This window comes from Bombina bombina, chromosome 4 (genome assembly GCF_027579735.1).
Source record: "Bombina bombina isolate aBomBom1 chromosome 4, aBomBom1.pri, whole genome shotgun sequence".
NCBI classification, from domain to species: Eukaryota; Metazoa; Chordata; class Amphibia; order Anura; family Bombinatoridae; genus Bombina; species Bombina bombina.
In genome coordinates, this window is record NC_069502.1 from 469,718,364 (window position 1) to 469,743,327 (window position 24,964).

The window sequence follows — 24,964 nt, forward strand, 5'->3', positions numbered from 1 at the left end:
CCGTATATTGTGACTGTGCTAAAGAAAGTTGAAATTACAAGTTGAAAGTTATGTGTTGCACTCGAGCGAAAACCCATACAGAACTAGAAGAATTAACGCGACTTAAGACCTGAAGTAAATTGTAAGGGGTCCATTTATTAAGCAGCGGATGCTGCTTCGGAGCCCCATCGTTTCAGGTTTGCTGCTCCTTAACTTCTCCGCCACCTTTAAGGTGGCAGACTGAAATTATTCAGATCCGATCTGGATAATTGACAGCCCCTGCTAGCTGATAATTGGCCGTGAGTGAGCAGGGAAATGCTTGTGCATTGTTAAATGCCGACAGTGTATGCTACAGCGAATCATGTCTGCTCGACCTTTAGTAAATCTACCCCTAAGGGTTTAAAAATGTGTTTTCACAAAACACATCTAAAACATATAAAAATAAAGTATTACACCCATTCATACATACTTTTAATACAAACATATATCATTTACATTGCTAAATATATACGTTTAAACAGTTAGGGCTAGATTACAAGTGGAGCGCTACAAGTGGCTGGTTATTGCTACCGAGAGCTCGCGGTAGCAATTAGCATTCAGAAAATTAACCAGAGATCAGATCTCTGGTTAATTTTCTAAATATCCCCCAATTGCCCCCAAAATAAATTGTGTAGTGCATTTTGTAAAATAAAACATACTAGCAACCTTATTTTATTATTTTTTTTTAAACTGCATCAATCCGTTTTTAGGGGTTGAATTTGGCAGGTGTGTTAAAAAAATGCAGCACTAAAAAATGCCTTTATATTGCCATCCATAGGGAACTCTCTGAAAATATATACTGTATGTATATGCATACTGGACACCTGGCAATCCTAATTACTATTCTCTCACTTATTTTGCAGCTATCTGGAGAAGCTTTGTCTACAGAAAATAGTCTAGATTAATAATTAAAACACATACGGCTAGATTTAGAGTTTTGTCGGTAAAGACCCGCGTAGCTAACGCAGCTTTTTTTCCTACCGCTGCTTCCAAACAACGCTGGTATTTAGAGTTGTCTGAAGGGCTGCGTTAGGCTCCAAAAAGGGAGCGTTGAGCCGAATTTACCGCCACTTCAACCCTCAATAAGAGCGTTGCTTACGGTAGCGGTAAGCTGGCAAAACGTGCTCATGAACGATTCGCCCATAGGAAACAAAAAAGCAGCGTTAAGCTCCCAAAGCAGCCCCATTGTTTCCTATGGGGAAACACTTTCTAAGTCTACATTACAAATTAATCAGCTCTTTTACCAGCCCTTAAAAGGGCTTTTTGCGGGGCATGCCCCAAAGTAATCAGCTCTTTTGCCTGTAAAAAAAATACAACCCCCCCCCAACATTAAAACCTACCACCCACATACACCTACACTAACCGACCCAAACCCCCCTTAAATAAACCTAACACTACCCCCCTGAAGATCTCCCTACCTTGAGTTGTCTTCACCCAGCCTGGCCAAAGTCTTCATCCGATGGGGCAGAAGAGGACATCCAGACCGGAAGAAGTCTTCATCCTATCCGGGCAGAAGAGGACATCCGGACCGGCAGACATCTTCATCCAAGCGGCATCTTCTATCTTCATCTATGCGGAGCGGAGCCATCTTCTTCCCAGCTGATGCGGATCTATCCTCTTCAACCGACGCCTACTCACCGAATGAAGGTTCCTTTAAATGACGTCATCCAAGATGGCATCCATCGAATTCCGATTGGCTGATAGGATTCAGAATTAAGGTAGGAAAAATCTGATTGGCTGATTCAATTAGCCAATCAGATTCAAGTTCAATCCGATTGGATGATCCAATCAGCCAATCAGATTGAGCTCGCATTCTATTGGCTGTTCCGATCAGCCAATAGAATGCAAGCTCAATCTGATTGGCTGATTGGATCATCCAATCGGATTGAACTTGAATCTGATTGGCTAATTGAATCAGCCAATCAGATTTTTCCTACCTTAATTCTGATTGGCTTATAGAATCCTATCAGCCAATCGGAATTCGAGGGACGCCATCTTGGATGACGTAATTTAAAGGAACCTTCATTCGGCGAGTAGGCGTCGGTTGAAGAGGATGGATCCGCGTCGGCTGGGAAGAAGATGGCTCCGCTCCGCATGGATGAAGATAGATGATGCCCCTAGGATGAAGACTTCTGCCGGTCTGGATGTCCTCTTCTGCCCCATCGGATGAAGACTTCGGCCCGGCTGGGTGAAGACGACTCAAGGTAGGGAGATCTTCGGGGGAGGGGGGGGGTAGTGTTAGGTTTATTTAAGGGGGGTTTGGGTGGGTTAGAGTAGGGGTATGTGGGTGGTGGGTTTTAATGTTGGGGGGGTTGTATTTTTTTTTAAGGCAAAAGAGATGATTATTTTGGGGCATGCCCCGCAAAAAGCCCTTTTAAGGGCTGGTAAAAGAGCTGATTACTTTGTAATGTAGAATAGGGTAGGGACTTTTATTATTTTTTTTATTTATTTTATTAGGGGGCTTAGATTAGGTGTAATTAGTTTAAAATTCTTGTAATATTTTTTTATTTTCTGTAATTTAGTGGGGTTTTTTGTAGTTTAGTTTAGTTTATTTAATTGTAGGTATTGGTAGCTAATTTATTTAATTAATTTAATGCTAGTGTAGTGTTAGGTTTAATTGTAACTTAGATTAGGATTTATTTTACAGGTAATTATGTAATTATTTTAACTAGGTAGCTATTAAATAGTTAATAACTATTTAATAGCTATTGTATATTGTTAAAATAAATACAAAGTTGCCTGCAAAATAAATATAAATCCTAAAATAGATACAATATAATTATTTGTTATATTGTAGCTATATTAGGGTTTATTTTACAGGTAAGTATTTAGTTTTAAATAGGAATACTTTAGTTAATAAGAGTTAATTTATTTCGTTAGATTAAAATTATATTTAATTTAGGGGGGTGTTAGGATTAGGGTTAGACTTAGCTTAAGGGGTTAATACATTTATTATAGTAGCGGCGAGGTCCGGTCGGCAGATTAGGGGTTAATACTTGAAGTTAGGTGGCGGCGACGTTGGGGGGGCAGATTAGGGGTTAATAAATATTATGTAGGTGTCGGCGATGTTAGGGGCAGCAGATTAGGGGTTCATAGGGATAATGTAGGGGCGATGATGTGCGGTCGGCAGATTAGGGGTTAAAAATATTTATTATAGTGGCGGCGATGTGGGGGGACCTCGGTTTAGGGGTACATAGGTAGTTTATGGGTGTTAGTGTACTTTAGAGCACTGTAATTAAGAGGTCTATATACCGGCGTTAGCCCATAAAGCTCTTATTTACAGCCTTTCCATGGGCATTAGGAGCCTTGTCGGTAGAGGTGTAACGCTCTCTTCAGCCAAGACTCTAAATACCGGCGTTAGGAAGATCCCATTGAAAAGATAGGATACGCAATTGGCGTAAGGGGATCTGCAGTATGGAAAAGTCGCGGCTTGAAAGTGAGCGGTACACCTTTACTTGGCCGACTCTAAATACCAGCGGGCGGCCAAAAGCAGCGTTAGGACCCCTTAACGCTGCTTTTGACGGCTAACGCAGAACTCTAAATCTAGGCGATAGCTATCTTTGTTTTTCAATTAATGGGACATTGGAGTGATGCATTTAGTTTAAAGTAACATTAATTTATTAGGCACAACTATAATAGCATGATTACTAGACATGGGCGCAGACAAAAAAATCTCTCAATTTTTTACAGTATTATTTATTCATTAACAGAAATTAAATACCACCTTATTTCCTGTGGGGTACATCTTCAGACAGCAGAGTAAACAGCAGCTTGACCCCTTAAAGGGATAGTAAACCCCACAATTTTATTTTATTATTCAGATAGAACATACAATTTTAAACAACTTTCCAATTTAATTCTATTATTACATTTTCTTCATTCTCTTGTTAACCATTGCTAAAGGGCCAGCATTGCACTACTGACAGGAAGCGGAAAATATCTATTTAGCCAATCACAAGAGACAAACGTGTGCAGGCACCAATTAGCAGCAGCTCCCACTAGTGTATGATATGTCCGTATTCATTTTTTAACAAGGAATACTAAGAGAACGAAGCACCTTTGTAAATAGAAGTGAATTTAAAAGTGTCTTAAAATGACATGCTCTATCTGAATCATGCACGTTTGAAGCATGCACACACATTTTGTTATTATGAATATAATAATATTTATAGGTTTTAGTGCAATAAAACACCCATATTTGTATTCTGCAATGTAGCACAAGTATAACCATGCCCCCATGTACATGTTTTCTGGGATTTCGGGTTCTTACTGGCTCAAATATGGTGCCTCACCATTTACATAGAAATTTGAAATATTGATTTTCTGGGTTGTCGCCTTTAAGACAGTATCAGAGTCCAGAAAATAAAATTACCCCAATGATGGCAACAGTAGACATCCAAGGGTATGCAAATTGGTGTATGTCCAATATTTTTTTTTAAATTTAATGGCCATATTTTCTTTTTTTGTTGTTGGTGTTTTTCACACAAACCCTGCACTTCAACTGTATATAGCATCATCCTGAATACAACAATACCCCCCATGTACAGGTTTTATGGGTTTGTTTTGGAAGCTACAGGGCCAAATGTGGGGCTTGCCCATTTCAGTCTTTATACATGGAAATTTGACACATTAATTTTCTGGACCTACGGCACCTCTGATACATTATGGCATCCCAGGAATGAAAATTACCTCCATGATAGCATACCACTTGCAGAAGTAGACAACACAGGGTATTCAAACGTGGGTATGTCCAGCCTTTTTTTTCAAGCCACTTAGTCACAAAACCTGGCCAAATTTAGTGGTCATGTTATTTATTTTAATTTTTTTCGTTTTTCACAGAAACAATGCACTTTCACTGTTTATATCATCATCCTTATACAGTATGTTTTACTGTTATAAAACACCCATATTTATGTTCAGCAACGTTCCATTAACACGAAAATACCCCCCGTGTACAGGATTTATGGGATTTGGAGAAGTTACATGGTCAATTGTGGGACCTGCGCATTTCAGTCCTCATACATGGAGATGTTTACAAATTTGCTGGCCCTATATCACCTTTGAAACAGTATGACAGCTCAGGAATGAAAATTACCCCCATAATGTAACAGAAAAAAGATGATATTCAGCACTAATCTAGATAATTAAAGAAAAAGGTCTCAGGTGTTTTATTTAAATTAGTCACCAATGGATGAGTTTGTAAAGCTTGTTAAATCACAGCCAGATGCAGCTCTTTATTCACCACTGTTGTCCTCACACCCAATAGAGTATGGTAGAAAATGTATCTAAATAACACAGAATACAGCACAGATCCGACTTAAAGGGACATGAAACCCTTATTTTTTCTTTCATGATTTAGAAAGAACATGCAATTTGAAAAAAACCTTTTAGTTTACTTCTATTATCTAATTTGTTTTATTCTCTTGATTTTATTTGCTGAAAAGCATATCTAGATAGGCTCAGTAGCTGCTGATTGGTTCCTGCACATAGAAGCCTTGTGTGATTGGCTCACCCATGTGCATTGCTTTTTTTTCAACTAAGAATATCTAAATAATGAAGCAAAATAAATAATAGAAGTAAATTTTAATGTTGTTTAAGTTTGTATTCTCTATCTGAATAATGAAAGAACATTTTAGGGTTTAGTGTCCCTTTAAGTGTATTTATTAATAAAAACCATGAAGCACTATATACATTGCTCTTACTGACTGTATCAGGTTAAAAGCATCACGCAAGAAAACATTCATACAGGTCTCTCAGTGCTCCTCCCAAATAGTTCTCCCAAACAGTAGTGATACAGGCATTCCCTATTGCCTCTGATCACCGCATTGTTGAGACACACAGTCTTCACAATTGTTCCAAATCAGCAATTTTGCAGAATACCGGGCAGCAAATACATGGATTTGGAACCATAGCACAGACCATGCATCTCAACAATGCAGGGATCAGCGGCAGCGGAAAACACCTGTGTCTGACGTGTTCACTACTGCAATTATTCCAATCATTGGCTCACACATTGCATCAGTGACTCGTCATCACTGTAATCTGAGCACTGATTGGATCCCGGGGGAATGCTCGGAAAGTCCCAGCATCGCATCCAGCTCTTTTTTTTTTGTCACGGAGGGGGAGCAGGGGTTATAAAAGTTAGTAAGTTCCATGCCGTCCTATCAGCAATAAAGTCCATCGCTTTCAGGACAACATTGAATGTCTTAACTGCAGGAAGTGGTTAAATTAAGTTTAAGTAGCAGCTAGAAGCCAGCAGCAGATACAAGATAGGTTTTTTTTGTTTCTTTTTTAAATGTATTCTTTTTTGGGGGGTCATAAGCAAGTTATTGATACTCCCTATCTCCATAAAGGGTTCCAGAATCCTGGATCTTAGGCATTCATGTACCCTATAACAAAAGTGGTGTGCAATCCCAGGTCAGTGACATTGCTAGCTTTTATGACAGCTGTGTCATAAGCTCTGTGTTAGTGTGCCCTATACAGAGAGCAAGCTTTACATTTCTTTTTGCAGCAGCTGCATTATTATTCCTGAGGGCTCTTTTGTATATATTTGACTTCAATTTAAAACTGTAAAAAAAAAGTAAAACTCCAAAAAGCTTTATGAAGTACCTGAGAACAGGTTGTCTTTGAAAACAATGGTTAGGATACTACAGCCTCTGCTGACTGTTAGTATATATAAAAATAAATGCAAAAATGTGATTCTGAAAGATATGTCACCTTGCACAGTTAAACTATAATGAACAAAAGATGATGTTGTGGCATTAATACATTTTCTAAGTCTTGTATGAACTACTGTATTGCAGTTGATCTTAATAATGTATTGAGGCTTATTTTTAAGGTTATTTTATCTTGTTTTTTATAGATCAGCAGCAATACTCATGGTCGCCATCCCAGCACTTCAATGAAGAAAAATTCTCTCCTGCTCTTAGGAGTATGAAAGGATTATCTGGCAGCCGAAATCAATCACAGTTGTGCGCTGGTCACACTTGTGGCTTAGCGTCCCCTGATGATTGTGAACATGTGCATGATCATGGTCACCATGGGCAAGAACCTAGACAATCCTATCTTCTTAGCCCTACTGAAAGCTGTCCGATGGATCACCACCGGTGTTCTCCACGGAGTTCCATCCATTCAGAATGCATGATGATGCCTGTTATGATGAGTGATCACTTGTCAAGTAGCACTTTTCCCAGAATGCACTATAATTCACAATTTGAAACCAGAGATGACTGTGCTGCATCACAAACTAGTAATAGAATTAAAAGAATCCCAGCAAACCTTTTAGATCAATTTGAAAAACAGCTTCCTCTGCACAGAGATGGATTTCATACCCTACAATATCAAAAAACATCCACCGCTACAGAACAGAGAACTGAAAGCCCAGGGAGAATACGCCATCTTGTTCATTCTGTTCAGAAACTTTTTACAAAGTCTCACTCTTTGGAAGGCTCATCCAAAACTAATGTAAATGGTACAAAGGGTGAGAGCAGAGGGGATGACCACCATCATGGACACTATTCAAAGCATAGTAAGAGGAGCAAAAGCAAAGATCGGAAACCGGATAGCAAACATAAAACTGGCATGACAGGCTGGTGGAGCTCTGATGATAATTTGGACAGTGATAGCACTTATCGAACACCCAGCGTAATGAATAGGCACCATATTGACCACATATCTCATTGCTATCCTGAAGCTCTACAAGGGCACTTTGGAGATCTTTCCCTCAAGACTTCAAAAAGTAATAATGATATGAAGTGTTCTGCATGTGAAGGGTTGTCAATGACACCTGAAGGGAAATATATGAAAAGGAGTTCCTGGTCTACCCTAACTGTTAGCCAAGCTAAGGAAGCTTACCGTAAATCATCCCTGAATCTGGATAAACCTCTAGTTCATCAGGAAATGAAATCTTCCCTGAGACCGTGCCATTACCTCCAGGTAAGACAGTGGCTAATAGCTATAAGTAACATATATTAGTAATAACCCATTTAGATGATTTGGAGAATGACAAGAGTTTATAATTGTGCATTTTGCTTGAAAATAATGTGGAACTTCCAAGTTAGTTTTGGTTCATTGCTGTTATTATATTGTAAATGGTTTATTGTTTTCTGTATTATAAAAAATGCCAACTGTCTAAACAGTTTTATATTTCAGGAAGAGGTGTTTACTTTTGTGTTCAATTTTTCTTAAATTATATTTAAAAAAAAAATAAGCACACCTATAATATCACTAATATCTAGAGATGTATCTTACTGTAAGAATGTCATTACTTTTAACAATATGAAATCCTAATGCAGTGTGAGCAACATAACCTCTGTCAAATATGTTTTACATGATGCATAACATATGCTGTATTCCTTCAGGTCATTTTTATGTTCTGTATATATTTTTATTGGTTGGAGTCCTGTGCTTTATTGTTAATTCCAAATGTTTTCCTTCATTTTCATAGATTATAGTGTACCCCATCATAAAGTTGAACTAGCAATTTAGATTTTGCTTTAAAACATTGACATTTGCATAAGAAAAAGTACCTAAAGCTGTTTTTTTCTGCTTATTTCTTTAACCCAAGGGCAATTCAGGCCAAATACATTTAGGGCTAGATTACGAGTGGAGCATTATTTAACTGTGCTAGAAGTAAGCTCCTCTGGTTGCGCTCATATTATGAGTTGAAATTAAACAGTTCTTACTCGCAGCAAAAAGTCGAACTTAGAATATTGCTTGCGTGTTAACGTATTCCCCCATAGAAGTCAGTGGGATAAAACCCTACTCGCTTGCAAACCTGATTGCATATTCTCAACACTATCTAATAAAAATTATTCAAAAAATTCTGCACACAAAAGTTAAAAGAGCTCAAAGATATTAGGGGATAGATTTGTTAAAGGTAGAGTGGACATGATTCGCTGTAGCAAATCATATCTGCTCGACCTCGCTAAATGCAGACAGCATGCGCTGTTGGCATATAACATTGCACAAGCATTTCTTGTGAAATGCTTGTGCAATGCCGCCCCTTGAGCACTCATGGCCAATTGGCCGCTAACAGGGGGTGTCAATCATCTCGATCGGATCGGGATGATTTCAGTCCGAAACACGTAAAAGGTGGCGGAAAAGTTAAGGAGCTTCTTAACTTCCGTTTCAGACCCTATGATGGGCATAGAAAGCAGCATCCGCTGCTTAATAATTCTACCCCGAGGTATCAGGTGTTAGAAGAAAAAAAGGCATTCAAAGGGCTTTAATATAGACATAAATGCATATACATGTATAAATATATATGTCTATAAATGTGTACATATGTATTTGTATGTGTATATATGGCAACATAAGTGCATTGCAGCCCTTTGCAGTTAAGTAGATGAAACCATGAAAAATCATATGTATGCAATAATTATTTTTACTAAAGTGTTATAGTGTGTATTTACTGTAAATATTTCACATTCCAATGTTCTGCACATAGCAGAATATAGAAAGATAAACATAGGGAGCACCCTCAAATATAATATGAACAGGAAATAGGCGTAAGAGAACACACATTAGTGAATGGACAATAACATCTAATATCCCATATAATGGAAAACGTTCATTTTCAGCCTTGTGTTGGTATAGTGTCAAAAAATAAGATCGGACCAGGCAGCACTCTGTACAGGATTTGGCTCTTTTCCAAGTATGAAAGATCTACAATGATATAAACACATAGGGGTGCCACATGGCCTAAAACAGTCCAATCTAAAAAAGCAAAGCAATAATGTATAACAAATGCACTCATGATTCAGGTGCACCTATCTAAAGGTGCATATCAGGCAGGCTGGATCATTGCAGCAGACTGAAACTTCTGGTGTCAGCAATAGTGTATTAAGGATATCACCACTTATTAAGACTTTTATATCATGTGAGACTGTTAATACACATTTTTGTTTTGTGTTTATATGTTTTGGTATTCCCCTCTCTCCTGTGGGGGACTTACTCTATTGTTTTTAACTAATTTTTTAATTGTTTTCAATCGCATTGTTATATGTACATAGGGTACCCTAGTTTATGTGAATGTAATAAATGTATTTTAATATTATTCTGTTATTCTGATACTTTAGCCTAAAGCTAGCGCTCCCTCTTTCTATATTAATATCCATTTTTTTTAGCTTTATGAGTCTCACTTTGGGAGCTTGTGTCTGTTTGGATGTTGGCACTGTATATGCACTTTTAAACACTAAGTTGCATATACATGGTGTCTGCAGTTTTGAACCTAGCAATAAATAAAGTAGTTGAGTGCTTCAGTGTACAAACAATATTTAAAGGGCTGCTGAAGCACTGAAACACTCAGCTACTTTATTTATTGCTATGTTCAAGACTGCAGGCACCATGTATATTCAACTTAAACACCATATAAATTCTTATTGCCTGTGAAAGACTTGTTTATATATATATATATATATATATATATATATATATATATATATATATATATATATATATATATATATATATATTGGCCAGACTATAGGGCTGGTCCTTAGGATTTTTCAGGGCTGCTTTTTTCCCTGTCTGGCCCTGTCTACGGGTGTAGCCGGGCGACTGCAATTAGCCATCTTGGCTTACATGAACTTGTAGATCGGTGCTTCTGAATCGTGAGTGCATTTCTTATACATTATTGCTTTGCCTTTCATGATTGGACTGAGCTAGTCCATGTGGTGCTTCTGTGTGTATCTATGGTTATAAAACTTTCATATCAGAATATATTCTATGTATTTATAAATAGATATACCTATATATATATATCTGTATATATCTATACCTATATACAGTATAATCATGTATATATATTTTTTTATAAATGTACAAAACAAAATACATCAGATATATGTAGAAATATTTATTTATGAATATAACATATTCTGTTATGTGAAGAACATTGGAATGTGAAATATTCATATTTTTATGTCGGGTTAGTGCACATGAGAATACGTGATCAGATTTTCGCAAGAGTGGGGTGTTAGGATTCTTTTAACTTTTTTCGCCATTGTCTTCTATTTGGAACGCGCACACGATATTCTAGCTTAGGCTTTTTGTGCTCATCAGCTTAGCGTGCAAGCAAAAACTGTTTAATTTCAACTCATAATACGAGCGCAACCCGACGCATGCAAAAAGCTTACTTCTAGCACAATTAATGCTCAAGCGGGAAAGTTAATTAGCGCTCCACTTGTAACCTGGCCCTTAATATTTTATGATATCAAAAAGAGTTACCCCAAGTTGTTTTACCTTCTCTATGTTTGTTTATTTATGTTTGTAATAAACATTAACCTCTTAAGGACATATGACGGAATTTTTCCGTCATAAAACAATTGAGCAAACTGAAAGCTGCATCCTTAAAGGGTTAAAGAAGAAGCATACACTACTGTCCCCTTGGTTATTGCATATATTGAGTGCTTTACCCAGAGATAATGTGTGAGTACAAAACATGCCTAAGTAGATGTTACCTACCATGGATACAATGTACTGCTATGTTTTTGTCTCGTTTTCTCTCTTTTGAGAACATATATTTCAGAGAGTGACCATAACAAAAGGAAAATCTTTGAATTTGCCTCCCCATGGATTATATTTATCACTATTGATTATTGTATTCCATCTGTTTTGTGCACAGTGTTTGCACATTTTTATCTATTGTTATCTCTGTGTTGTTTTGTGGCACGAAAAAAAAATTAAAAAACAAAATGAATCAGTCCGAAACGAACCGAAAGGAATTTTTCCGCCTCACACAAGTCTATTATAAACCTTTACTTTTATGGGTATATTTGTGTAGTATAGATTTATTGGTTGGTAGTTAGATACATTTATTTAGTATTTTTATATGTTTAGTAATAATCATACTTTTTTTTCCCTTTTTTTTTAAACAGATGTGAGGAATTAGATATTAAAGGCATAAGCACCAATTAAAAGATTCAGTATGTAGTTAGTTTTGGCTATGGTTGTAGACGTTGTATAATCACCTCTTAGTGTTACTATATTACAGATAGCAAGAGCATGGTATGTTCCACAGTAATGCTTTACACATTTTTTTTAAAATAAATATATGTTATGTGGTAAAATATCACCTATAACTTATAATTCAAAGCAGGGGAAACTGAACTGTGATGGAATCACAGCAGCGAAAGAACATCACATTACCCTGTCTGTATTCCTGAAGACGAGGAGGACAAGAATAATCCAGATGAGAGGTATGCTTTGCGGCTTCCTAAAAAGTTTGCATCTACCTTGTATGCTCATCTTGGTGGAGAACAGGAATTGTGGCGACAACATGCCGGTTATACAGGAGATGCAAGGCACTCATCTAAGATTATACCTTTTCCAACTACTGCTAGATACAGCTTAGTAAATCAGACTCAGAGACATATAAGGATCATCTACTTCTTCTTTACAGCTCGCTGCGGGGAAATCGCTGTGGCTATGCTAGGTTTGCGTCAGGGTTTTTTCCTGACTTGTTTGCCATGTGCTGCTGGCAGCCATTTTACTCACCTCTCTTGCTGACTTTGGTGCATTCTGGGAGATGCTGCTCACTTCCTGCACTTCCTTTTATGGCCAGACTGGTTTACATCATCCATGTGAGACAGGATGCAGTCTCAGAATTGTGATGTCATCACTTATTATTTAAAGGGCCTTTGTTCAGTATGCTTTGCCCTTGCGTTGTCTCTGACCTGTTTGTGAGAGCTCCTGTGTATTACCTGGCTGTCTGACGTCCCTCCTGGTTCCTGATCCCTGGCTTGTTCTTGACTCTGCTGTTCTCCTTGTTCCTGATTCTGGCTCGTCTGACTACTCGCTTTGGCTCCTGACTTGGCTTGTCTGACTACCAGCTCTAGTTTTGACTCCTGGCTTGTTATTTGACTTATGGACTTTTTATTATTTTTTGCTATTAATAAAGATGTGATTATTTTTGCACTTCTCGTCTCTGTCTGATTCCTGGCACCCTGACATTACGCAAGGGCCATGAATCCTGATGGTGCTAATAATCCACCTTTACCTGCCATAATTTCCAGGATGGATGAACAGGATCACGCTTGGATCAATTTGCACTAGCCCTGCAAACCCTGTTGACTCGCACTGCACATTTGGACCAAAGTGTCCCGCAAGTTATGGCTGCTCCTGTTTCCACTGATGCACCTAGTCCTACCAGGAGCTTGTCCGGTTCTGCACCTCTACCTCAGCGATATGGAGGCAATCCTAATCAGTGCAGAGGGTTTTTGAACCAGGTGGGCATTTACTTTGAGATGTTACCTCAGGCGTTTCCCTCTGACAGAGCTAAGGTGGGATTTCTCATCTCGTTACTCTCTGACACAGCTCTTGCCTGGGCTAATCCCTTGTGGGAGACTAATAAACCTGTGATTTCAAATTACCCTGAATTTGTGGCCTCCTTTCGAAGGGTATTTGATGTTCCAGCTCGCTCCTCCTCTGCTGCTAAACAACTCATGTCCATTCAGAATTTCAGCAAGGTTCAAGATCTGTTGCTCAGTATGCCATTGAGTTCCGTACGCTTGCAGCAGAGGTAGGCTGGAACAATGAAGCCCTTGTTGCCGCCTTCTTTCATGGGCTCTCTGATGCGATTAAAGACGAAGTTGCTGCCAGAGATTTACCAGAGATTTACCATTGGTGTCTTTTTTCATCCTAATTGGCATCAGACTAAGTGAGAGGCCTTCTTTCAAGGAGCGCTTGCGGAAGCCTCCTGTACCATTGTCTCCTACGTATTCGTTCCCACCCATGCCTCCCTCTCCTCCCATGCCTCCTGGTCCCGAGTCACCAGGTACTGCTGAGCCGATGCAGTTGGGATTCACACATCTCTCCGCGGAGGAGAGGGCCTTTAGGAGGAGGGAGGGGCTCTGCCTCTATTGTGGGTTACAGGGCCATCTTTTGAAGTCTTGTCTTACACGGCCGGGAAACGCTCACACCTAAGGTCCTGTCGGGGGCAGGCCTTAGGTGGTTTATCCTTGTCCCCGGAACCGCTAAAGGAGAAACCTTTGTTCACGGTTGTCCTTTCCTGGGTGGACTCCTCCATAGTCACCCAGGCTTTTGTTGACTCCGGTGCTGCATGCTATTTCATTGACAGTGCTTTTGTATCGAAGCACTCTATTCCTGTTTTGCCTCGGTCCGTTCCGCTTGCTATTGAGGCCATTGATTGCAGGCCCCTTCAGCCTGCACTCATTACTCACGAAACCGCTTTGTTGTCCATGGCTGTTGGGGCTCTCCATTTTGAAACCCTCCAGTTCCAGATGATAAACTCTCCACATTTTCCGGTTGTTCTGGGTTATCCCTGGCTCCAAAAGCACAATCCCAGTCTCGACTGGCGCAGGTCCGAAATTTTGTCATGGTCTCCGCAATGTATTTCCACTTGTCTTTAGAAACCAGTTAAAATCTTGTGCACTTCTTCAGTATCTCAATTGCCAGAGGAGTACCGAGAGTTCCTAGAAGTTTTTGACAAGGTGCGTGCCGGTGCGTTGCCTCCTCACCGGTCTTACGATTGTGCCATAGACCTGCAACTCGGAGCCATTCCTCCTCGGGGCCGGGTTTACCCTCTGTCTGTTGCAGAGAATTGTGCTATGGAGGAGTATGTTGCCGATGCTCTGTTGCGGGGATCATCCACAAATCCTGCTCTCCTGCAGGGGCTGGCTTCTTCTTTGTGAAGAAAAAGGGTGGCGAGTTAAGACCATGCATCGATTATAGGGGTCTTAATCATCTTACCATTAAGAATGCTTACTCTATTCCGCTCATTACGGAACTCTTTGACCGCCTCAAGGGAGCTACGGTCTTTACTAAGCTTGATTTGAGAGGAGCGTACAATCTCGTTAGGATCAAGGAGGGCCACAAATGGAAAACAGCATTTAACACCAGGAGCGGGCATTATGAGTATCTTGTAATGCCCTTTGGCCTATGTAATGCTCCTGCTGTTTTCCAGGAATTTATTAATGATGTCCTACGAGATATGTTGCAACAGTGTGTTGTGGTGTACTTAGACGACATCCTCATACACTCACCCACACTTGAGGCTCATCATTCTGATGTTACATGGGTTCTTCAGAGACTACGTGAGAACGGCCTGTTTTGTAAACTTGAGAAATGTGAGTTCCATCATACTCAAGTAACCTTCCTAGGTTATGTTATCTTCATTGCAGGGTTCTCCATGGATCCTGACAAGTTATCTGCAGTTCTGCAGTGGCCTCGCCCAGTTGGTCTTCGGTCTATTCAACGTTTTTTGCAGTTCGCCAATTAATATAGAAAGTTTATTAAAAACTTTTCTTCCTTGGTGAAACCTATCACAGACATGACCCGTAAAGAGAATGATCCACTCCATTGGTCACCTACTGCCATTAAGGCCTTTGATAGTCTTAAGACTGCCTTTGCTGCTGCTCCAGTTCTGGCTCATCCTAACCCTGTCCTGCCTTTCGTTTTTGAGGTCGATGCGTCTGAGACTGGAGTAGGTGCTCTCTTGTCTCAACGTCCTACACCTGACGGTTCCTTGCATCCGTGTGGTTTCTTCTCTAAGAAATTGTCTCCAGCGGAGTGCAATTATGAAATTGGCGACAGGGAATTACTGGCCATAATTTTGGCACTCAAGGAATGGAGGCATATTCTCGAGGGTACTAGCGTGCCAGTGCTCATTCTTACTGACCACAAAAATTTAACTTATCTATCTGAAGCAAAACGTTTGTCGCCCCGACAGGCCAGATGGGCGCTATTTTTGTCTTGGTTTAATTATGTAGTCTCCTACCTGCCTGGTAGTAAGAATGTTAGGGCTGATGCCCTCTCTCAACAATTTTCACCTCTGTCCAAGGAGGAGTCTGTACCTACTCCAGTTATACCTCCTGACCATATTTTGGCTGCCATATGTACTAATTTGACTTCTCCCTTGGGGGAGGAGATCCTGACTGCACAAACCAATGCACCTTCTAAGAAACCTAGTGGTAAGTGTTTTGTTCCTGAGAATCTTCTAACTAAACTTTTGCACACTTACCACTATCCTAAAGCCGCAGGTCACCCAGGCAAGAACCAAATGATTTGGTCTGTCACTCGACAATTCTGGTGGCCAGATCTTCGTTCTGATGTTGCTGCGTATGTTGCCTCCTGCTCAGTTTGTGCACAGAATAAGACTCTTCGATGTCTTCCTGTAGGTCTTCTTCAACCTATTGCTAATGGTGAGCGTCCTTGGACACATCTTTCCATGGACTTCATTGTCGAGCTCCCTGTTTCCAATGGCAATACTGTTATCCTTATGGTGGTTGACCGTTTTTCTAAAATGTCACATTGTATTCCCTTGAAGAAGTTGCCTACCGCTCAGGAGCTTGCTTCAATTTTTGGTCTTCCGTTTTTATGGGTTACCCAAGGAGATAGTGTCGGACCGGGGTAGCCAGTTTGTCTCCAGATTTTGGCTTCCTTTTGTGCTCAAATGGGGATCCAGCTCTCCTTCTCCTCGGCATATCACCCTCAATCCAATGGGGCTGCGGAACGGTCTAATCAAGCTCTGGAACAGTTCCTCCGTTGCTATGTCTCAGATCACCACAATAATTGGTCTGAACTGTTACCTTGGGCAGAGTTTGCTTGTAATAGTGCTATTAAGGCTTCCTCCAAGTTATCCCCGTTCATGGTGAATTATGGGTTTCAACTATCCTTGTTGCCCGATTCATTCATGTCTCAGGGTATTCCGGCTTTGGAGGAGCATCTCCGGCAACTCCGTTTCACGTAGGTGCAGATTCAGGATTGCCTTCATCGTTCTATGCAGCGCCAAAAGTTCCAGGCTGATCAAAGGCGTCTGCCTGCACCTTCCTACCAGGTTGGTGAGAGAGTTTGGCTGTCCTCCCGCAACTTGAACCTTTGTGTGCCTTCCAATAAAATGGCTCCCCGTTATGTTGGTCCTTTTTGAATACTCCGACGGGTCAATCCTGTGGCCTTTGCTCTTGACCTTCCTCCTGCAATGCGCATCTCCAATGTTTTTCATGTCTCCCTCTTGAAACCATTGGTTTGTAATCGGTTTACCACTGTGTTGCCTCGTCTCCATCCTATCTTTGTTGACAACCATGAGGAGTATGAGGTCAGTAGCATTATTGACTCTCGTATGTCCAGGGGCCGCGTACAGTATTTGGTTCATTGGATGGGCTACGGTCCAGAGGAGCGTTCATGGGTTCCCTCCTCTGATGTTCATGCTCCCGCCCTCCTCCGTGCCTTCCATGCCCGTTTCCCCAATAAGCCTTTTGTCCTCCCGCGGGGGAGGGGTTGTTGAGGGGAGGGTACTGTCAGGGTTTTTTCCTGACTTGTTTGCCATGTCATGCTGGCAGCCATTTTACTCACCTCTCTTGCTGACTTTGGTGCATTCTGGGAGATGCTGCTCACTTCTTGCACTTGCTTTTATGGCCAGACTGGTTTACATCATCCATGTGAGACAGGATGCAGTCTCAGAATTGTGATGTCATCACTTATTATTTAAAGGGCCTTTGTTCGGTATGCTTTGCCCTTGCATTGTCTCTGACCTGTTTGTGAGAGCTCCTGTGTATTACCTGGCTGTCTGACGTCCCTCCTGGTTCCTGATCCCTGGCTTGTTCCTGACTCTGCTGTTCTCCTTGTTCCTGATTCTGGCTCATCTGACTACTCGCTTTGGCTCCTGACTCGGCTTGTCTGACTACCAGCTCTAGTTTTGACTCCTGGCTTGTTATTTGACTTGTGGACTTTTTATTATTTTTTGCTATTAATAAAGGTGTGATTATTTTTGCACTTCTCGTCTCTGTCTGATTCCTGGCACCCTGACAGTTTGACAAAACAACAGTTTGTGGCTTCTTGAGTGGTATCTCTAAGACTTGGTGTGGGTTGATAAAACATTCTCCTGCTTCTCACACAAGACTTTTATCTTGTTTTATCATAATTGCCTTAAGTTTTAAATAATGGTGAACTGACAAATCTGGGACTTGTGTACTAATATTATTGTATTCTAACTTGTTAAAATGCTACAGTTGAACCCTGTGTAGGCCCTTTATTTTTTTCATAATTGCTGTTTGTTCACCCCACTGCCTTAAAAATGTGCCTGTTTAACTTATCTATTTTCAGAAGACATTTTGGATGGTTTTACTAGCTATATATACTATCTGAATGTCTTAACTCAATGTTTACTATGCCTAGGAATCCATATTAATGTTTTACCACAAGGCTATACTTATTTTTTATTGATGTGATTTTATCTTATATCTTATACCAATCACATTTTGAGTCTTAAGTGACATTCAATGGAAGTTTTTCATATTTCGTTGTTTTTCTATTTTAATATACTTAGGGGACTGTAGCACCAAATAGTCTGTATGTTTATATGTTTCCTTATCCAGGCATTCAGAAACATATGCCGAGGTTATGGCTTTTCCTCAATGTTATTTTTATAATAAAAGCATTGATTGTGCATTAGGAATAGGTGGCACAAAAGAATACTACCCTAGTGTAGATATGGGTGTGAAAGCAAACCATATTGATTAGATACCTTAATTGCAAGGGTGGATGATCATATTAAAGTTCACCATGTTATTCCTATATTTTTTTCACTTGGTAATCTAATGTTCCTCATATATCCTAGACAATGAGGCCCATTTATCAAGCTCTTGTGGGCCCGTGTTTCTGGCGAGTCTTCCAAGGGTCCTGAACTTCCTGCAACCAGGCTTCGGAGAAGAGAGACAATCTACCCCCTACTTGGTCCGGAGACCGGTCGGGGGCCGCCCCTTCATGCCGATTTTGTCTCGGCGGGCTTCTTTTTCTGCTTGGACTTGTTCCAAGACTGAGCAGGCTTCCAAGTTCCCTTGGACTGATCTGCTTTCACGGCGGGCTGCTGGCGCTGGGCCTTTTCCATGTGAAAGGGACCGAAAGTAGATCCTTTAGGCTTAGCCTTCTTATCCTGCGGTAGAAAAGCTCCCTTGCCTCCCGTAACCGTGGATATGATTGAACAGAATCTTTCCTTGAAAAGGCAGGGACAACAGCCTTGACTTAGAGGTCATGTCCACAGACCAAGAATTTAGCCACAGAGCCCTGCGAGCTAAAACGGAGAATCCTGAAACCTTGGCGTTCAGATGAATAATTTTCATATTGGTGTCACAAATGAAAGAATTGCCGACCTTCAACACCTTAATCTTATCCTGTATCTCGTCGATGGAAGTCTCCCTCTTGACCATATCACACAGGGATTCACACCAATATCTTGCAGCTCCGGCAACTGCGGCTACAGCCGCTGCCGGTTGAAAAACAAACCTTGCGTGCTGAAACATTTTCCTTAATATGTTTTACAACTTTTTATCGATGGGCTCTCTAAACAACAAACTATCCTTGAGAGGAATAGCCGTCTGCTTCGCAAGCATAGAGATAGCACAATCTGCCTTAGGGACAGTCCCCCACAGCTCGAGCTGAGAGTCTGGAATGGGGAACAGTTTCTTAAAGGAAGAAGAAGGGGAAAAGGAAGAACCTAATCACTCTCATTCATTCTTAATAATATTAGCCATCTTAACAGGAACCGGGAAGGTCTGAGGCACCACCCTGTCCTTGTATACCTTATCAAGCTTAGGAATCTCCAGAGTAGCAAGCATCCTAAACATAAAGTTATGCTCCTCTGCAGCAGGAGGATGAGATGACACGGACTCCGACACAAAAGGAGCCTCCTCCAAAGAGTCGGAGTGGGCCTTGTCATCGTATAACACCTCTGATATTTCCATAGGCGTAGACAACTCTTGGGCCGGGTTGCCATGATACGCCCTACGCTTGTGCTTAGCAGAACGGGGTAAGGCATGAACCACTTTCGATACTGCCATTTGCAGTTGATCCACAAAATTTGATGGCCAGTGAATCTCTCCCATAGTAGTAATGGTTGGATCCTGGGGCGCTGCATGTGCACTAAGAGAGGAAAGCAGGGAACGCACCTCATGGGACGGGAGCACTCAGAGGTGGACAGCTAAGTAGTACTAGACATCCCTTTATTTTTAGATGTCGCAACTTTATCAAGGCATGTGGAACATAGTTCAGCACGCTGATCTGCAAGAACCTCCTCACAATAAACACAGGAATGAGACTTTGTTAAAGAGGGAGTACCCTCTAAAGTGTCAGAGTCCTCCATAGCTTGCACCTTTATTATGGACTAGACTAGCTTAATAAACAGGCACCTTTATAACCTCCAATGGCCGGGGAACTCACCATCTCCTATGACCCAGACTACAGAAACCGCTTCATCTCCTATGCCGCTGATCAACAGAGGAAGTGGAGACTGTCACACCCGGTCACCTAGGATGCCTCACAAACAAACCGGCCGCGCAAATACTCCCGGAAGTCAACCTGAAGTTTCACCATTGCCAGAGCCACATCTCGCACATAACGCAGCAATAACACAATAAACAATATTATGCATAAACCCCCCATGTTCAATAATCCCCTTACTATGAATATTAACCCTTGATTCTATAAGAAAAAAGACCCTGTCTTCTGTGTTATCATTACGTATAAAAAATGAAACAATCTTACCAGAATCAATGCTGTGGAACAGGATCACGGCCCTTCAAGTGTGACAGGTAGAAGCATCGCTCCTGACATAGACTTGAGTGCGAAACTTGTCAACGACGATTGCTTGTGGAGCTGTTAATATGAGTCGGGATGCTTTCGCAGCAAGACTCTCCCTTTATATCCGGAATCTCAACCAGGCTCTCACTGAGAGGCTGACAGGACTACTTAAAACTCCAGTTTTGTTCTGTTAGCTATTGGGGGTGGGGGAAAAAATATGGAAATTCCAACATTTTTCTATTATGTCTTTTGACAATGAAGTCTGAATTGTATATGAATAAATATGTCAATTCTTATGATGCCCTGTGTGGCACAAATGCTTATTGGTTCTATTATACTTTGTTGGAGTAAAATAAATAAGATTTTAAAAAAAAAACTCCAGTCCCATTCCGAAGAGTACTACCCTCCATAAGACACTACTCTGAATCTTCAACACTTCTCTGCCATCATCCTGTAACGAAAAGCAAAAAATTACTTGGGGATGAGTGGAGTGGGGGAGGTATTTAAGCCTTTGGCTGGGGTGTCTTTGCCTCCTCCTGGTTGCCAGGTTCTTTATTCCCAAAAGTAATGAATGAAGCTGTGGACTCTCCTCCCCTTTAGATAGAAATCTAACCCGCCTCAAAAACTTAAACCAACATGTCAAAACCCCTATATCTGCCATGCCCCCACATCGCAACTACTAATAAAAGTGATTAACCCATATATCTGCCATTCATTTACATTGCAACTACTAATAAAAGTATTAACACCTAAACGGGCAACTACCCACATCGCAATCTAACTAATAAAAGTATTAACACCTAATCCACCAACCCCCCACATCGCAATCTAACTAAATACACTATTAACCCCTTATCCGCCAACCCCCCACATCGCAAAGTATTAATGCAATAACTAAGCCCCCTAACCTAACACCCTCTAAGTTAACCCCAATTAAAATACAATTGCATAAAATAAAAAGACTATCTACCTTAAAAATTAATTACAAATTAGCAAAAATAAAAAATCCTAACTTTACATTAAAATAAAAAATTCTAACATTACAGTAAAAAAATAAAACCTAAAATGGCATTAAATTAAAAAAACATTACAAAAAATAAAAAAAGGCTAAGATATTAATACTGAATGATAGTTCAATAAAATGGCAACACTGTGTAGACCAATATTATATATGACTGCAAGAAGTTTTTTTTCTCTCATGTTAACCTGCTCTGATTTGTATAAAAAAATATATTGTGCAAAACTATGCTACATACCTAACACTGGCCAATCTGGAGGTCTGTATACTGATTCTAATGAGTTGTTTGGAGCATTCATATAACCAGTGAACACAGCTGTTCCTCAGAAGCAGATATCATCCAACCTAAAGGTGCACTAAAATTATGTATGCAAGCGCTTTATTCTCTTTCTTTATTGTTAAACAGACGCTTCCACGTAGATAACAAAATAAGAGGAAATTAAAGGGACAGTCTACTCTAAAACTGTTATTGTTTAAAAATATAGATAATCTCTTTATAACCCAATCCCCAGTTTTGCATAACGAACATGGTTACTTTAATATAATTTATAACTCTGATTACATTGTGTCTAAGCATCTTCAGACAGCCACTGATCACATGGCTATTTATTTATTACCTATTGACTTGCAATTAAGCCAATTAGTGCAGTGTCAGCCACAACTCCACAGGAGAGAGCACAATATTATCTATATGGCTCACATGAACTAACATTCTCTTGTTGGGAAAAGCTCATAAAAAAGCATGTGATTAGGAGGCTGTCTTAGTGGCTTAGAAAGAGGCAGATATGTAGAGGTTTAAATGTTATAAAGTATATTAATATATCAATGTTGCTTGTGCAAAGCTGGGGAATGGGCAGTAAAGGCATTGGGGCCGATTTATCATATGTCTGTCCGACATGATACGCTCAACGGATCATGTCCGACAGACATTGCTGAATGCCGACAGCATGCACTGTCGGCATTTAGCATTGTACAAGCAGTTCTGGTGAACTGCTTGCGCAATGCCCCCCCCTGCAGATTCGCAGCCAATTGGTCTTAAGACCGCTGCTTCTCTACTGCTGTTTCCGGCGAACTTGAAGGCTCGCACGGAAACAGGGGCATCAGGGGTCGTTCGGTCCTTGATAATTTCGGCCTCATTATTTCTCTTTTTAAACAATAACAATTTTCGGTGTTGACTGTCCCTTTAAGCCATATATTTTCATCAACATATAGTGAAAGGGGTTTATTACTGAATGATAGTGACAACTTCCTCAAATGTATTTATGCAGAGGAAAAACCCTTCACAAACATGAAAACTAAAGAAACTGAATGTAAAGAAAATGCTGCAATACATTTTAGAATGATATCTTGTAGTTACATCAGATAAATAACTTTAAAGGGATATGAAAAAAAATGTTCTTTTGTGATTCAGACAGAGCATTCAATTTTAGGAGTCTGGAGTGCTACATGGAAGTGCTGTCTTCTAGTTCTCTTGCAAAGGGAAAACATTCTTGCAAAACTTCTGCCCTATAGTGCTCCAGACATGTGCGTGTTCCTGAGCTTACATCCCTGATTTTAAACAAAAGATAACAAGTGAACAAAGAACAAATGATAATAGAGGTAAATTAGAATGTTGTATACAACTGCATGCTCTATCTGAATCATGAAAGAAAAAATTGTGAGTTTCATGTTCCCTTAATATTCTTTTCAAAAAAATACTTTTTTACTTATTGGTTTCTAGATATTTTCTTTAGATACTTGTGGTGCCGACACTTTAGATTTCTAAATTATGCAATTAAAATAACTGAGAAGAAAAACTCACCTGTTAAAAATAGTGATAGTTATTAGACTAAGAAATATTATTATTCTAATTAACTTTTGTTTGTAAATGCCAACAGATTACACAGCACTGGAGAATAGACAGCTAAGTGATTATAAATTATATTATAAAATTGACACCAGTCATTAAGTATTTTGAGAGCCCTACACAAAGCAGAGCTTACAATATAAGGACGTGGAATAAACTGGATTGTAAGGGAATAATGTATAGATGTAACAGGGGAAGTTGGGTAAATAATAGCATGAGGGTTTATCAGGTTATTGTGCAGCTGAATTTAACATATAGCTTCAACTGATAATACGCTGGAATCCCGCATCAAATTTGATGCGAGATTGATCCACAGTAGATAACAAAGCGTCAAGATCGTCAAATGTTGAAATGTGTGAAGTAATATACGCACCCGCAATCTCAATCCGACACAGATCAATGCTTGCGTCATTCCAGATGTTTCAAATTCACATTCGACTCTATTTGACCCTCTTCCCAATTTATCAAACATTCAACAGGTACGCTCGGGTCAATTTCCGATGCAGCGTACCTATCGTTCAAACCGCCACCCTTGAGACTGTGAATGCCATAGAAATCAATGGGAGTCTGAAAACACAGAAAGGTTATGTTTGATGCTGCAAGACAATGAATCATATAAGATAATAAAGGTAAATTAGAAACTTTATTAAAATTGTATATTCTTTCTAAATCAAACAATATTATTGCTCCAAATTTGGTACAATGTATTGCTCCGAATTTGGTACACTAGTAGTTATAGGGATTATGGATTATGTTACATCTTTGGCTCTCATTACAAAGCAAGGGGACAATATTATTGCTCCAATTTTGGTGTGAAGTATTGCTCCAAACTTGGTGCAAAGTATTACTCCAAACTTGGTGCAAAGTATTGCACTAGTAGATATAGAGATACAAATTAAATAAATACATAACATAATATAGCTAACTTCCTTTTTTTTTTTTGGATAAATCTATTTGCACCATGTTTAAGCCATGTAATACAAGTCCCACTCTCCACTTCACACCAAATTTGACACAACACTTTTCACACCAAATTTGACGCAATACTCCTAAACAACCCACAAATTAGTGAAAGTTTCCACCACTTTTGATTGGGAAATGTATAATCACATGATTTATTACATCAGCCAATCTGATTTAAATATACATTTTATATTATCACTAACGAATCAAAGTGCTCAATACTTGTGTCACTGATCACTCATCAGAACTTGTAAGTGCCATGTGTTACATTGTGTATTATATTTTGAAAGTATGTATATGGGAAATTAGTATTAAAGTTCAACATTGATGATGACATTAGGACACACAGTGTAATATTTTAGACAATGATTTTAAAATTCAAATGATGTTTGATTCAATATAATCTTAAGCAGAAATTAAAATCACCTCTTTACTGTCAAGCTAGTTTCAGTGTTTTTCTTCCTTCTCTAGAATTTAATTTTCATTAAGAAATGTTATCGTATATGCCAGCCCATTTTATAACACATGTGTAGGGGTGGTGTTTAAAGCTAGATTACAATCAGGAGGGGTTACACAGGTGTAGA

At 39.7% G+C, this 24,964-nt stretch overlaps 1 protein-coding gene across 1 annotated transcript in view; it reads left to right on the forward strand.

Annotated features, from left to right (window-relative positions):
- Positions 1 to 24,964, forward strand: part of DLGAP2 (DLG associated protein 2) — a 709,652-nt gene that overhangs the window by 281,817 nt on the left and 402,871 nt on the right. The window contains exon 2 of the mRNA XM_053710360.1: positions 6,881 to 7,953. Within this exon, the coding sequence (XP_053566335.1) occupies positions 6,881 to 7,953 (1,073 nt within the window). The remainder of the gene's footprint in view (positions 1 to 6,880; positions 7,954 to 24,964) is intronic.